Below are 17,138 nucleotides of genomic sequence, written 5' to 3'. Positions count from 1 at the left end.
AAGATATTAGAGCCTTTATTTTCAAATGTTTGCCATTCTTCCTATGCGACATGACCATGCTGAGAAAATGCATGTGATTTATTTAACCTTTTTTTAAATTGTATATTTGTTTGATTTTTAATGTATCTCCATCTCACTTTTGTGTGTGCAGAGAAAGTGTTTGGGGAGTTTCTGAGCTGGGAGCTGGAGGAGGCTTTGTCTCACCTGCCTCTAAAGTCTGGCCAGGCTGTGACAGTGACTGTAAACATAAAAGTCAAACTGGACTTCTCTGGTCAGGAGAACCTGCTGCAGGACCTCAATGATGGTGAGTGGACACAGAAATTCACATTGTAAGAGTGAACTCAACATGTGTTTTATCTGTCGGTATAAAACTGCTGAGCTTTTTAAATACATAAAATATTGACCTGGACACAGCAGAAAACTACAATGAATTTTCCACTTCTCCAAGTTCAGCAAATATCTGTAGCCTCTTTCACATATGACCTTAAGACAATGCACAGAGCTGATTTCTCCAGACATTGTCTGGAGTTGTTTCATACATATATCGCACAACTGGAAGTGTGTCTGTCTGAGTCAGCAGCGTCTCATGGGGGGAGAAACTCTGCTTGATTTCACCACAGGGTCAGCACATACAGGGGGCCAAAATGAAAACTTCTGTATATTTTGGGACTATATTTAGCAGACTTGAAAGTTGCCTGCTCTGCTCTGCATGGGTCATAATGAGTTTCAGTCACAGTGTTAAAGACTGCTATGTGTAACAATAGGTCATCTACGTATATGAAGTGAGAACTTTTCACTTTCCTTTGTCATTTAGTGGATTAGTGCTAAAATGATGAATAAACATTTGGTGCTTCTAGCTTCTCAAATGAGAGAACTTGCTCCTTTTTAATTGTTAAATTAATATCTTGCGGTTTAAAAAAACGAATAAAGGAAAATTATTAACTATTAAGCTTACGGTGGATACAATCATGCCATATGTTTACTATCCAGCTGATATTCTGCACATGTTGGATGTCGAAATTGAGCTCTGTGCTGTTGTACAATGGGGTCTCTTTGTTACTGTGATTGTGGCTCCCTTGTTTAAGATTCATCAGGAGCATGAGACAGGTGTCAGATTTTTTTCACTTTGCTCAGGTGAAAAGGTCTGTATGTATGCTCTCCCCCCCCCCCCCCCATCTCTCTTGTTCCTCCTCCACAGCCTGAGGATAAATGATAGCTCACAGCTTGTGCAGTGTTTGGAGTCTCTCTGATGTGTGTGGTGCCAGTATATTGTGTTAACATCAGCACTTCTCTGTATTAAATAGAACTGTTAAGGTCAGATGTCTGGCAGCCCTCATGTGACCAAGGTTTAGCTTTTACTGTTTGTCATTGTTCACTAAAGGTGGAAATTAACTTCCCACTAGTAAAAAAAAAAGACAAACAAATAGACAGAATGCATCATCAGTGGCATTTACAATTTATTAATATATGCCTTTCATTCATCAATCTGTATTTGTTTGCACATGTGAGTCCATATGGCCTAACTGGAATGTTACCTGACTGTACTACATTGAGTAGCCTTTTTGTCTCAGCAAAGGTACAAACATTGTTGCCCAGCTGAAGTTGTCCAGCTGTTGGAAGCAGAATTAGAGTTAATGTGCTGCTGTACATGGAGCACTCTTTTTTACACTGACTGCCTTATTTAAGGTTCATCATTAATAGGAAATGAGGTCTCAAGGTTTCTACATCTCCATTTCACTCCTTGCTTCTTCACATTAACTGTCCATTTAAACTATTCTAGTTCTTCTATTCAGTTAAAATAAATAAATAAATAAAATGACCTTCTGCTCTGCCTTAAAGCTCATTCATTGGGTTGCTTCTTGAGACACTCAAAGTTCACGCTGAGCCTTCTTTGCTTTCCTCCTGTACCTCCTAAAGGATTTTTTTTTCTAAAGACTCTATTGGCTATGTGGTTTCAGATGACTGGGAAAGTAAACACATACGTTGCAGCCTTTTTATCTTAGCTCCAGTGCTACGCTTCTCATGAGGTCATTTAAGCGATACAGTTTCAGTGTTTTAATTAGCTAAGCAGTAATTAGAGTTCTGAATGAAGGAGATAAGGCATTCTGTCATTCTGTCTTAACAACAACTCTGAATGCGGTTATTATGGTGACATTATCGGATGCAGATTTTGCTAAACAAATTCGTTATCTAGTGCTCTAATACACAATGTAATCATGCTAATAATTTTTAATTAGTTTTTAATATAGAACTTTCACTTTGTAGTCTGTGGTCACCTTTATGGCAGCTGTGAAATTTTGATTGATTTGATTTTGATTTTATATACTACACTTTTCTACTGTAGTGAAAAGCTAGTTTGTGTTTCAAATACCATAGATAACTCTGGTGAGATTGTGGAATGATGTCCCCTGCAGTGCTGAAGTGATGCTTTTACAATCAAAAAAAAATCACAAAGAAGCACTAAGACCAATGTAGAGAAATTACACGTCATTGTTTACACGTCATTAAAAAACATTTTCTAAAATGCAATGAAGGTCTGAAAAAGATAATTCACCTAAACTCTTCTATGCAAATAAATTCTTCATATGTTTATTGTGCCCTCACCTTCTGGATATTAACAAAAGCATATTAGCATTGTCTGCAAATTTTAACATTTTAAATGGAATGCTTTCACATAGCCCTTTTATCCAGAGTACTTTACAATTTGTGTCTCCTTCAACCATACACACACTCAACCACACACACGCGCACACACACACGCACACACACACACACCAATAGAATCAAGCTACTTTGCAGAGGGTTTAACCATTTAAAGTACTACAGTGTTAACTTTTTTGCTTATACACTTCTACTTGTGGACAGGAAGAGTTGCCAAACCTGTACGTACTCAGCCGCAGCCATTCAAGGGTTGGTTTTCATTATTAAATTAGAGAAGAGCATTGCTCACTTTACAGGTGATTTGATTCATTTTTCACACAACTCCCTGTAAATATACAAATCACCAGTTCTTCAAACTGTACAACCACTTTAATTAATCTAACTCTTTAGCGAGTGCAGGTTCTTAGACATGACAACAGGAAAGGAATACTCATGTCAGGTGACTATCCTTCCTTTGCAACATCATTTGTTTACAGCAATTTCAGAAGCAAAATGCTTTATATTAAGATGTAAAAATTTGAAGATGCTGCACTTAAAAAACCCTGTGTTTCAGAATGTTTTAGAAGTATTTATTTGAAATCTGTTGGTGTTACTGATAAATATTTATTGTATTTAGCGAATCACTCTGGGTCTGTCTCTGATGTTTAGATTGTGGTGTAATATGTTAACATCAGCAGCAAACCTGTATAGGTTGGGAACCTGAAGATGTATATCACTCAAATCAAAACAAATGCAAATGTACCTGATTTAGTGTATCATCAGTGGCATTTGTAGTTCACTAATGTACTTTATGCTATTTATTAATAAATCTGTTATTTACTCATTGTGGAGAAACTAAATCCATCAGCCTTAACTGTGATGTTGCCTGGCAGAGCTGCACTCGATGTTCTTTGTGTCTCAGCTGAGGCAGAAGAGGGTAATCAGACAAGGCCACCGAAAACAGTGCAGAGGATACTAAACCCTCCTGGCCTCACTGATTTATCCTTAGATAAGTTTATCTCTCACTTTGAGTACAGCTCAAGACCATGACACCATAATTTAGGATTGGATGGGAGTGATGTCATCGCTCAGGACTAATGGGCCTTGAATTAGACTGTGTGTTATCATGTTAAATGGTATGAGTGTTGTACCTAATGACAGTGCTACCATGTGCAGCAGTGCTCTGGTTGTCCGTGTCTTGTATACAACTAAATATTTGCATCTGAAAGATGGTAAAGAGGCACAAACTCAACAACAAAAAGCTGAGTTAAAAGAGAGGACATTTCAGAAATTAATAAGGGAAAGAGAGGTGCTGTCTTAGCCTTTTTTGTTGTTTGTCCTTAGATGACACCATTCAGAGAATGCTCTCCTGTTGTATTTTCTTAACCATTTTTCAATAACTTAACTTTAATCTTACACCAGCAGAATTACTCCATAGAGACAGTTTAAAAAGTAATAATCTATATATACATGTTGGAGTTCCTGCTACTCTCTGTAGCTGGAGTTTTATCTACAATACTTTCTTAGAATTTTGCATCTGCATTCTAAACATCTTTTGTGATTGATCAGAGCATCCAGGTATTAATTATGCTGCTCACAAAAACGTAGGGATATTCGACTTTTGGGTGATATGAGTGGAAAATGTAAAAAGTTCACGCTACAGTGATATTATATCATGAAAGTAGGGCATTTAGGTAGAAGCATTCATGGTAATGTCTTCATCTCAAACAATTTATTGAAATAAAAGCTAACAGTGGTGGGTATACCATAAGGTATAGGTGTCATCTTGGTCTCATGATGTCAAAATGTAAACTGTATGATGAAGAGGACTGTTTAGATACAAATTGTTGATGAACCAGAACATTTAGTGGTTGATTCATGGATCATGTTGTGTTTTTTGTTCCAAATGTTACATGTGAAGAAGTTGGAGCTTTTGCCTTGAATGAAGTGCATCTAGAGGACCCAGCATGTCTTTGTTTTTTCTTATGATCAGTTTTTAGATAGCTGGTTAAACTGTTACTGTGTTTACAACTGATGTGCTTGTTTTGTTTCTCTGTAGATTTGTCAGTTATCAATCAGGTATATAGTTATATTAAAACAATGGACCGAGCCATATATGAATGAAGCCTCAGAGAATTAAAATACATGTAATCAGACATAAATTAGGCTAATTGTATACTGAAGCGTAATAAATTCCTTCTTAATTTTATTTACATTCAAGACGTATAATCTAGGGATTAAGGTAAAATGGGGTTTAATAATGGATTCCATTTACCTTGGATGTTACACCGAAGTTGGCTGTGTTCTATGTACCATGTTGGAAAACCAATAAGCGGAAGAAGTACTGTTTATTTATTTATTTATTTTTTGCCAGACTAGACTTAATACAAGTTCATAAAACACATTACAAGTAAATAGAGAGTAGTAGGTAGAGAATATATAGCTGTTTAGTCAACTCCACTAAAATACCATGTTAATATCTGCATGACAGAAATTTGTTATTGCTGGTAAAATAAGACGGCTGTTTGGAGATGATTTCCGTTCAACTGTAATGGAAAATCCAAACTGACTGAATGGCTTTGTGTAATGATGATAATCATTTGCTCAGCTTTTTGTATATTACCTGACATCTGCTCATTTAGCCTGATTACCCCTCTTATGTCTGTAAGAAGCAGAGCTCAGCATAAGGTTGTTCTTACTCTACCATTTAAATGTTGCATGTCAGAACAATAGTGTGGGTTTAAATACAATTCTCACAAATTGTAGTGTAATATCCTATTTTTTTACCATTATTCCAATAGACTTAATGTTGTGTTTGATGTCCAGAAACAACACAAAGCTACAGAGTCATTAGTTTTACAAAAAAGATTGTAAATAGTTTGTTCCTCCTTAGCGGATACAGTTAAATAAGGCTTATGTTAAGTAATGTTTGACTTATATGTTCCATCCTGATGTTTCTCACACCTGAACAGGATATTGAGGGCAGTTTTTAATGTTTACACTATAACTGGCCTTCCACGAAATTGGCTTGTAAAGGTGAGAGCAATGCAGAGATTCTCAGCATCACATGAACCTCTGAATGTGTGCTAATATTGTTACAATTATTTGGATAATTACACTCCTAATCTTTGCTGTTGCAGTGAGTTGACCAGTTATAGAAAGCAGACTTTCCTGGATTCTCTCGGAGGCCATTTTGACAGAAAACTAGACAAATACCGATTGGAAAGAAGGTGTAAGAGGGGATGATTGTGAGCAGTGCCATTGTTAATCACGCCACCCATTACTCACACAGTCTCTGTGCCACAGGACACGACACGTCAGGGGTAGCTCCTGAAAAAAAGCAATGTACTGTAATAGCGGATGCAGCACATAAAGTGCACAGTATTTTCTGTATTTGGGGTCTTTCTGTTTTGTCACTCAGGGTCTATATTTGTTTGCATATCTAGAGTAATATTTGTAACAGCAGGAAAAAGAATATGAGGAAGTAAGCAGAGGGGCTAACCTGTTTTAGTGACTGTAAAAATGTAAACACATTTCTTATACTGTGAGTGAAGTGACCCACAATATTAACACATACATTTTTCTGCAGCCCGACACAGTTTGTGTCCATAATTTTATTACAATTATCTCGGGCAGTTTGACCTTAAAATGACTTGGGTTAGTTTTTTTTAATTACACAATGTGTGGGTGCTTTCAGGTGTTGAGTGATGCAAAGAGACGCATTCAGTTCACTTACTGTAACTTCTCCCAGAGTTGCTATTAATATAATATAAAACAACATTGTGGTCTGTTTTGAGGGTGTTATCCTTGAGGTACTAGCATGGCAGTGCAATATGATCCAGGAAGTCTAGGTTAATCTAGAAAGTTGCAGAATAATGTAACCCTGACAATAACTTGCCTCTACTCAAGTTTATTGTTTGTCATTGTCCGACCTACAGAAAGCTTATTCATTGATATTAGACTGACAGACACTTAAGCGAGTAAAGGGAAGTTATTGCTTCTTATAGTGTCTGTAGGGGCATTGTTGAAAATACGATTTAGAAAGTTATCAAAGAGTTTGTGTAACTGCTATGCTGTTTGCTGCTAACGTATACTCAACATGTCCTCTGTGTTTAAATGTTGTCATGATAAGATTAGTATTATCTGTGTTAGTAAAACAAAATAGTTCCATCCACTCTGTTGCACTGACCCTTTCTTTTTGGCTCTATTTTTCCAATCTTGCATGTGGTTGTTACAGCGTTTGATAAACTGAATGTATCTGTCCATTGTAAAGCCATTTGTCTGAGCTGCTGCAGAGGCTGGTAATTTCCCCCTTCTTGGTGGAAATTGCAGGGCTTTGCATTCCGCTGACGTCAAAGGGTGATATGATTCCTTTGACGTCAGAGTGTGGGCTCTGGGCGTCATTTTTGAGTATTGTCTGAGTGGGTTGAAAGCAGCAGCCCCTGTGGTGTTGCCAAAGTCAGCCGCAGATAGTGCAGCTGCTCCTGCATCCATGCTGCTTTTCTCAAGGTCATGAATTGCAAACATTCATCTATTCTTTACATGCTTATGTTGCCATAAACCTGATGATCTCAGTCTTTCCATTTAAAAATATGACATACATGATTATTATGCAAACATTTGTGTAATTTCCCACTGCATACTAAGACTGGTGTGTTCAGTCATAGTGTTTTAGGTTACTAATTTTGACATCTGTGCTGCTGTGATTTGACAATTGGTAGTACTATCAGTGTATATAGGTAAAATGATGGAATGTTCCTCTAAATACTTAAGGTCAATTAGACTAAAATATTATAAATAAATCATAATGATGTAATGCATAACAATTGAGGATGTCAACTTAGAACCAGAAACTACAGCTTCAAAATTCACAATAAGAGTGGATCAATGCCTTTTTAAATATTCTAACTTTTATAGAAGTAATTTATTTAATTTAGTGTTTTATTTGTGGCCATATTATATGAAATATTTTTTTAAACAATGGCTCTTTACATTTTACACAGAAGTATACAAATGTTAATATGTCTCATCTGGCCTGTCAATCAAAGCAGTCAGTTATACCAAGATACAACCAGTTTGATATCATAAAGATAAATTGAAAAAACGGGGTGGGTTTTTGACCTATACACCAACCCCAACTACAGATCCATTACTACAGTTATTAGTCGAAATGCAGAGTTGTGCATTTTACAGCTCTCAAACTACTGTTTGTTAGTTTCTACCTTACCTATGTGATTTTAGCCACCAATTACCTACAGTAGATATAGCTATTGTGTATCACAACCTAATACCCAGTTGTTACTTTGGTAATTACCATGATATGATACCAATTGTTAATTAACATAACTGTGTCGTTATTTGAGAAATACTGTCAACATTCAATATGTTGCCTTGTACTATTTATAAATGTACACATCACTTGCACATCCAGTCCATCCAGGGCCCGTATCCCAAAACAAAAAAGGAAAGATTTAATACTCTGTAAATCTTTTTTAATGAAATAAATTAGATTTTTTTCCTATTGGCGTAAGACAACAGATTTGCAAGTCTTTGTAATTAAAAAAAGCTTTAAAATTATTTGTAAATCATTGCATTTTCTTTTTGCATTTTTAAACAACATCCCAGCTTTTCTGGAAATAGGGTTTGAAGTGATTTTTTTCTGGCACAGCCACTGTCTAATCTATTCCTTATACTTGTGCTCTTATGTTTTTCTATTTGTAAAGGCTAAAACAGGGAAAACAAGAAAAATGACAGGAAAACAATTTTATTCCTCTGGAAACAAAAACTGAAAACTGAATTGGTTTTTCCACTTTCAGTAGGCATAAAAAGGACACAGTGTTTCTGTTTTCATATACAAGTATCTGACAAACAATCAAGCAAAAACCTTTCTTCTGATTCAGTCCTTCAATGAGCACTGTGACTGTTTGCTGCAGTACATGACCATGCATAAGTACTATGAAGAAATGCACGACAAAACTAAATTTATGTAAATGTAAATACTACAATAATAATACAATATATTTTGTAGCCAGTAAAGAGAAAAACAGGAGCGCACCCTGTTGTTGTGATGATACAAGGATGATAGACGGACCAAGACTCTGTCAACTCTTTAGATGCCAAGCATTATACTTTATACAGCCCCATTCAAACTGTCTTAGTATGTGGAGTAATCCAGAGCCTAGTAGATCTGCCGTGCTTAGCTTTGATTGCTCAGTGCGCATTCAGCCACAAGATATGTTGTGGCTTGAGTTAGGGGGTGCAATTGCACAATTAAAATGGCCTGCCATCCAAATTATTTGTATACTGTGGTGGTGGAATGGTTAGCGCTGCCACCTGACAATAAGATGGTTGGGGTTTGCATCCCTGGTCGACCATGACCTTTCTGTGTGGAGTGTTTCTGTGTTCTCTCCAGGTACTTTGGTTTCCTTCCACAGTCCAAAGACTTGATTGATGGTTAATTTGTGACTCTAAATTGCTTGTAGATTTGAATTCAAATGTGAATGGTTATGAATGCTCTGTGTATGTCTCTATGTTGGCCCTGAGATAGAATGGCAACCAGGATGTACCCCGCCTCTTTCTCATTGAGCGTGTTAACATGGATTTAAGTAACCAGGTTACAGTTGGCTTTCTCGGAAGACTCGGAAGTGTCATATAAACGGGAAAGCTGGTTTCTGGGGTAATGGGCTAGGGAAATCTGAACCAAAGTTCTGCAGAAATGAAAGGAGAGATCGTCAGCGGTATAACAGTGCAATGCCGCCTCATTTTTAAGACAAAGTGTCTGCCTATGGTTCGACAGAGAATTTAATTAACACAAAGAGTCCCGTAGATTTCTAAATAATTCACTTTCTCCATGGATTTTCAAATTCAGACTGTTGTGGATCAGCTACATGTGTCTTTCCTTTCTCTCCCTTTATGCTGTCACTCTGTTCCGACAAGAACACTCACACATACACAGGCACATGAAGAGAGAGTGAGAGAAAAGACAGAAAACTGCGTTTTCGTCATTATACAGTTAAAAACTGTGCGTAAGGCTTCTAAAATAAGTGTGAGGTGGAGGAGAAATCAGAATACTTATGTGCTGCATGTATATGCAGATTTCCCATAACTAGGTTTCTCAGGTGCATGTAAACGCTGTTCCCAATTACCCGAGAATGCAGATTTTGCTCTGCGTACCCCAGTTAAGTGCATGTAAACTGGACTAGCTAGGATGGGCTCCGGCCTAACCTGTTATCTTTTTACCTTTTAATCAGAAGCAACAGGTTCAGGCCTACTATAAATATCTGTTTACTGGGATGTATACTGTTTTGGGGGGGGGGATACTCCACTTTTCTATATTCTGTTATTTATTTATTTATTTATTTGCTTACTCTCTGTTGCTGTGATGTCATTTCAGATGGGATCAGTGTGACAGGACTGCCAATCTCCAGTCCTCTGCGCCAAGTCCTCAAACCCAGGCCTGAGACCAAGCCTGTCAGTAGTGAGTCCAGCAAGGCAGAATACAGCCATATTAAGGTGAATAAACGCTTTTTAACATGCATACAATTAAGGACTGTTGCTTTGATTAGCCCGGGATCCAGATGCAAGAATTTGTTTTCTTTCAATTGAGTTTTCTGGTTCGTACAATGCATTTTGGTTCAGTTTTACTGGTCTTTTTTTGTAGATAATGCACATCTTAGGTTGGGATTTTTAACCCTCTCACTCTAGCTGCCTCTGCTTATCCAAAATGTGTATGTCCACGTGTTCCACACCAAAATCCAGCTTTTGGTATACACATTTTTGTGTCTCACGTGATTCATGATTCAGGAGCCATCGTTCAAACAAAGGAGTAGCAATGAGAGGAAACTTTCGTTTTTTAAAGTAAAACATTAGAAGGGACAAGGACACGCAACAAGGTTAGATGAAGACAGGTCAAAAGAAAAAGCTCTAGATTTAGCTGATCAGCAGGGGAAAAGGTTGTGTTGATGATTTGTGGATATCTTAGTGTAAGAAATGGGCGGGCTGACTGATTCTACCTGCTGAGGGTCATCTGTAGCACATCAGCCACACCACCCGTGACCGCCGTGGCTGTCCTGTCTTAACTATAATAAAACAGAAGAACCTTTTTCTTCCCTTTGTAAATCATCAGGAGAGAAAACAACATTGATGCCCAATATTTAGGTGTCCTGCCAAACAGGTGACATGGATACAGGTAACTTTGTTAGAGACAAGTATTTACAGAGCGGGGATGTAGCTCAGTTGGAAAGGCAGTCGTCCACGGACCACAGGGTCATGGGTTCGATCCCCAGCACTGAACCCCCAACAGCCATTTCCCATCCCCCGCTGTCCTGTGGCTGTCCAAGCACAGTAGAAATTGGGGAGGAAGGGCATCGGGCATAAAAAAAAAAAGAGACGAGTATTTGCAGACATAGCAACAGAGAAGTAGATGGATTACAGAAATACAGATCTGTTCATATAATCCTAGACTGATCTCATACTGAGATCAGGGCTCCGTGAGGGCCTCTCCTCCGGAAAAGTTTTTATGGCTTTCACTGGATGTTTGTGATGTTCTTGTGTTGGAAAATACAAGTCAGAATAAGTTTGGGCCTTGACCATAGTGGATTCCTTTTTGTTAAAACAAACTTGGGTATGCATACCCTATGAAGTGATGAGGGAAAAATAAAATTGGTGTGAGGAGATTAAAATTGTAAAAAAAAAAAAAAAAAAAGCAAAGTTGGCTTTTTGCCACACTGTCAAGCTATCCTAGTTGGATATTGGATTGTGCAATATGATTTAAATAACACCTGTAGGGTTTGTGCTGCAATATACCACAAATTTAGTAAAAACTAATTTAACGTTATTTATTATTTATTATTATTTGATAACCATAGCTAAAGGTCTAATTATTAAGTCTAAAACTATCTACACCTTTGTTTGTTTCCTTTTGTTAATACTTTGGGCAAAACTGCATTATCAAGTATTATTTACCATTAGTAGATTGAGTACACAGTACACATAAAAAATCACCTGGAGAACAGTTGATTCTGAAGAGTTACAATTATTATGAGATTAAGATTTTACATTATAAGGAGAACGTTTTGCAGAATTTCTAAACAGAAGTATTTCTCCTTGATGGAAATGAGACATTCTGACAAGATTTTTTATTTTTTTTTTGTATTAAATTGTATTATTGTAAATCGGGACATATATTTTTCCTACAACATTCCTACCGTACTAATCCTCCTAATAAGGCACAGCCAAAATCTACAATCCACAAAAAGAAAAGAAGCTGGGCAAGCTAGCTAGTTTGTGGACAGTGGACAGGCCTTTTACAATGTGACTGGCAGCTCAGAGTTTTATAATAGAATAATCCATTGGAACCATAGTTAGTAAAGTTATATAACTTCTCTTGTCCTGCTAGAAGTCCACCTTCCTGCAGGTAAGACTGTGCAAGGTCTTTCTCTGCTTTTTTGGAGAAGTACAGTTAGAAATAAAGTGGAAACCAGCCTGATTCAGCTTACTGTCCACTCAACAAATCAACAAAAGCCTCTGCATTGATGTGCCTGTAAACTGTAGTAAATATATGCTGGGCTTCAAGCTGTATGACTAATTGTAATGGGCAAGCACTTGACGCATGTTGACGCAGAAAGGGTGGACAGGTGCAGGGACTAGACCTTTTATTATTAGAAATACAGTATAAGTGATCAAGGTAAAGTAACTACTTTATGTTTCCTGGCAGCACAGTATTCCTAGTTCTTGAATCTATACTGGCTGATTCTTCGCAAACAATCAGCTTTGTTCAGTGACAATCCAGAAAGCAGAGTTCTTTTTATTTTGAGAGTGATTGATTTCACGCCAATTCTGTTTAGATTTTTTTAATTATTGTTTATTTCAATGTTTAGGTCCATTATATCTGTTTTTGAAACTCTGGCACACTCCACCAAGACTGCCTAAAAAGGGGTTGCATTCAGGCATAATGGATATTGTAGAAAGTCAGATATTAAGAACATTATTATTGGACATTAACAACATCACCATCAAACACAGCTCCTCTTTTTTGACACTGGAATACTTGTCTTGCTTTACGGTTGTTCCTAGAAAGCTTCTTGGCATCAACACCAGTGGGCACTTTATTCTGCCCTCTCTTTCGTTGTGGCTTAAAGACTTCTTTGAGAACTGTTGTGGCCCTTTGATTGCTGCCGTTTTTAGTCTCTGCATATGTTAGTACTTTTTAAATAAGCTCACTATAATGGATCTTTATAGTTGGTTAATATTGTAGTGGGCACGGTTCAATGTTGATGAGATCTGTCCAATGCACAAGAAGGTGAAGTAATTGAGCAGTACTACATACTGGTTAGTATTATAGTAACTCATGAGCAATCACAAAGGTGGAATTACTGTTTGCCCAAACAACAGCAACAATTAACATAACCTGGAGGTTTTATTGGTAAGGTTGCGAGAGTCAGCATGGGCATTCTGTCCAGTGGCGTACCCTTATAACCTGTGTTCTGACACCAGCTGACGATGGAAAACATTAGATTTTTCCGAGGGCATTTCAAGTGAAACTATCATAAAGAAATTGACAGTCCCTTTGACACATCCACTGATCATCTTCAAAAGTCAAATGTGTAGGTGCTGCGAAAGCCAATGCAACTTTACTTTCCTTTTCACAATGCCATGTTGTTGCAATACAGAGACGTATGTGCTCCTCTGATTCACAGAGATACAAGGCTGTTCTTCTTCCTTTTAGTATCAGGGTTCTTAGAGTGCACAACTTTCTTTATGGTGTGTAACTCTTAACCCAGCCAAATAGAAAATGAAACCATCCCATTTTAAGTGGTAATTTGGAAGATATTGTTGCAGTGGACATACAGTGATTCCTCTGACAAGTGACACATTTTTCAGACATACTCAGACATCACTTGGTATTCCTAAAAACAGAAAGATGGGTGCATATCCTAAAAAAAATGCATTTATTAATTATTAGGGATGTCCTGATGCCAACACCAGAATTGGGCATAGGTAATAGGAATTGGCCCAATCCTGCCTGTACTGGTACTCGTACTTGGAAAACCTCTCTGATGCTGCTCCCGATGCCATGTAGGTAGAAGTGGAAAAATGTCTTTGGTTTAGAGCTTTTTTAGGATAATTGTTTATAACAAAGTAAAGCTGAAAACAAGATCTTGTTACTAACTCAAGAATAATAATAATAATGTTTCTCAAGAATATTTTAACAATTAATATTTGAAACTAAAATCATCAACAATGTGGGTTTTATATAGTTACTAAAACCTTACCTGAAGTTTGCTTTTGGTTTAAGTTTTTTCATGTTCCCGTGTAGACTCTAAAGTCCATTTTGACCAAAATTCTCTATTCAGAATCTCACTTTAAATCTCTAACTTGTAAGGCTTTTTTCTTTTCCTTTTGTTGTTTTTGGTGAAAGTTGCTTCTATTATTAAACACAGGTCACCACCATATTTGTTTTGGCAGAACTGTCCAGCCACTCATCTTCTTTTCCTTTCGGCTGCTCCCTTTCAGGGGTTGCCACAGCGAATCATGTGCCTCCATCTAACTCTATCCTCTGCATCCTCTTCACTCACACCAACTAACTTCATGTCCTCCCTCACTACATCCATAAATCTCCTCTTTGGTCTTCCTCTAGACCTCCTGCCTGGCAGCTCCAACCTCAGCATCCTTCTACCGATATATTCACAGTTTCTCCTCTGAACATGTCCAAACCACCTCAATCTGGCCTCTCTGACTTTATCTCCAAAACATCTAACATGAGCTGTCCCTCTGATGTACTCATTCCTGATCCTGTCCATCCTCGTCACTCCCAAAGAGAACCTCAACATCTTAAGCTCTGCTACCTCCAGCTCTGCCTCCTGTCTTTTCTTCAGTGCCACTGTCTCTAAGCCGAACAACATTGCTGGTCTCACCACCGTCTTGAACACCTTTCCTTTCTTTCTCGCTGATACTCTTTTATCACACAACACACCTGACACTTTTCTCCACCCGTTCCAACCTGCCTGCACTCGCCTCTTCACCTCTTTTCCACACTCACCGTTTCTCTGAACCGTTGACCCTAAATACTTAAAGTCCTGCACCTTCTTCACCTCTGCTCCCTGTAACCTCACCATTCCACCTGGGTCCCTCTCATTGACACACATGTATTCTGTCTTGCTGCGGCTAAGCTTCATTCCTCTGTTTTCCAGAGCAGACCTCCACCTCTCTAGATTTTCCTCCACCTGCTCCCTGCTCTCACTACAAATAACAATGTCATCTGCAAACATCATAGTCCAGGGAGATTCTTGTCTAACCTCATCTGTCAGTGTGTCCATCACCAGAGCAAACAAGAAGGGGCTCAAAGCCGATCCTTGATGCAGACCCACCTCCACCTTGAACTCCTCTGTCACACCTACAGCACACCTCACCACTGTCTTACAGCTCTCATACATGTCCTGCACCACTCTAACATACTTCTCTGCCACTCCAGACGTCCTCATACAATACCACAGCTCCTCTCTCGGCACCCTGTCATACGCTTTTTCTAAATCTACGAAGACACAATGCAACTCCCTATGACCCTCTCTGTACTTCTCCATCAGCGTCTTCAAAGCAAATACTGCATCTGTTGTACTCTTTCTAGGCATGAAACCATATTGCTGCTCACAAATACTCACCTCTGCCCTTAGCCGAGCTTCCACTACTCTTTCCCACAACTTCATTGTGTGACTCATCAGCTTTATTCCTCTGTAGTTGCCACAGCTCTGCACATCTCCCTTGTTCTTAAAAATTGGTACCAGTAAACTTTTCCTCCAGTCCTCTGGCATCCTCTCACTCTCCAAGATCTTGTTAAACAAACTAGTCAAAAACTCTACTGCCACCTCTCCTAGACACTTCCATACCTCCACAGGTATGTCATCAGGACCAACTGCCTTTCCACTCTTCATCCTCTTCAATGTCCTCCTCACTTCACTCTTACTAATCTTTGCTACTTCCTGCTCCACACCAGTCACCTCTTCTACTCTTCGTTCCCTTTCATTTTCCTCGTTCATCAACTCTTCAAAGTACTCCTTCCATCTTCCCATCACACTCCTGGCACCTGTCAATACATTTCCATCCTTATCTTTAATCACCCTAACCTGCTGCACATCCTTCCCATCTCTATCTCTTTGTCTGGCCAACCTGTACAAATCCACCTCTCCCTCTTTAGTGTCCAACCTAGCATACAAGTCCTCATATGCTCTTTGTTTGGCCTTTGCCACCTCTATCTTCACCTTACGCTGTATCTCCCTGTACTCCTGTCTACTCTCTTCAGTCCTCTCAGTGTCCCACTTCTTCTTATCTAACCTCTTTCTCTGTATACACTCCTGAACTTCCTCGTTCCACCACCAAGTCTCCTTGTCCGCTTTCCTCTTTCCAGATGACACACCGAGTACCCTCCTACCTGTCTCCCTGATCAAATTAGCTGTAGTAGTCCAGTCATCTGGAAGCACCTCCAAACCACCCAGAGTCTGTCTCAGCTCCTCCCTGAAAACTAAACGACATTCTTCCTTTTTCAACTTCCACCACTTCGTCCTCTGCTCTGCCTTAGTCCTCCTTATCTTCCTCACCACCAGCATCATTTTACACACCACCATCCTGTGTTGTCTGGCTACACTCTCCCCTACCAATGCTTTACAGTCACTGATCTCTTTCAGATTACAACGTCTACACAATATGTAGTCTACCTGAGTGCTTCTCCCTCCGCTCTTGTACGTCACCCTATGTTCCTGCCTCTTCTGAAAGAAAGTGTTTACTACAGCCATTTCCATCCTCTTTGCAAAGTCAACCACCATCTGTCCTTCTGCATTCCTGTCCTGAACACCAAACCTGCCCATAACAGTCTCATCACCTCTGTTCCCTTCACCTACATGCCCATTGAAATCTGCACCAATGACAACTCTCTCACCTCTGGGGATGCTCTGCATCACTTCATCTAACTCACTCCAGAATTTCTCCTTCTCTTCTAACTCACATCCTACCTGTGGGGCATAACCACTCACAACATTGAACATCACCCCTTCAACTTCCAGCTTCAGACTCATCAACCTGTCTGATACTCTTTTCACCTCTAGAACATTCCTCACAAAATCCTCTTTCAATATAACTCTTACTCCATTTCTCTTCCTATCTGACCCATGGTAAAACAACTTGAACCCTGCTCCTAAGCTTCTAGCCTTCCTACCTTTCCACCTGGTCTCCTGGACACACAGTATGTCCACCTTCCTTCTCTGCATCATGTCGATCAACTCCCTAGCCTTCCCTGTCATAGTACCAACATTCAAAGTCCCTACTGTCAGTCCTACATTCTTAGCTTTCCTCTTCTCTCTCTGCCTACGAACACACCTTCCTCCTCTTCTTCTTCGTCTTCGACCAACAGTAGTCCAATTTCCACCGGTACCCTGTAGGTCAACAGCACCGGTGGCGGTCGTTGTTAACCCGGGCCCCGACCGATCCGGTATGGAAGTCTTTGTCAC

The 17,138-nt window shown here is 39.0% G+C and overlaps 1 protein-coding gene across 2 annotated transcripts in view; it reads left to right on the top strand.

Moving 5' to 3' along the window:
- The window catches only part of trappc9 (trafficking protein particle complex subunit 9), a 200,017-nt gene that overhangs the window by 56,217 nt on the left and 126,662 nt on the right, over positions 1 to 17,138 (top strand). For both annotated transcript variants that reach the window (XM_067508237.1, XM_067508228.1), the window contains 2 exons: positions 152 to 304; positions 10,034 to 10,152. In XM_067508237.1, the coding sequence (XP_067364338.1) occupies positions 152 to 304; positions 10,034 to 10,152 (272 nt within the window). The remainder of the gene's footprint in view (positions 1 to 151; positions 305 to 10,033; positions 10,153 to 17,138) is intronic.

Source organism: Channa argus, chromosome 1 (genome assembly GCF_033026475.1).
Source record: "Channa argus isolate prfri chromosome 1, Channa argus male v1.0, whole genome shotgun sequence".
In the NCBI taxonomy this organism is placed as follows: Eukaryota; Metazoa; Chordata; class Actinopteri; order Anabantiformes; family Channidae; genus Channa; species Channa argus.
The sequence above is the reverse complement of the archived record's forward strand: the minus strand, read 5'-3'. Positions and strand labels throughout refer to the sequence as shown.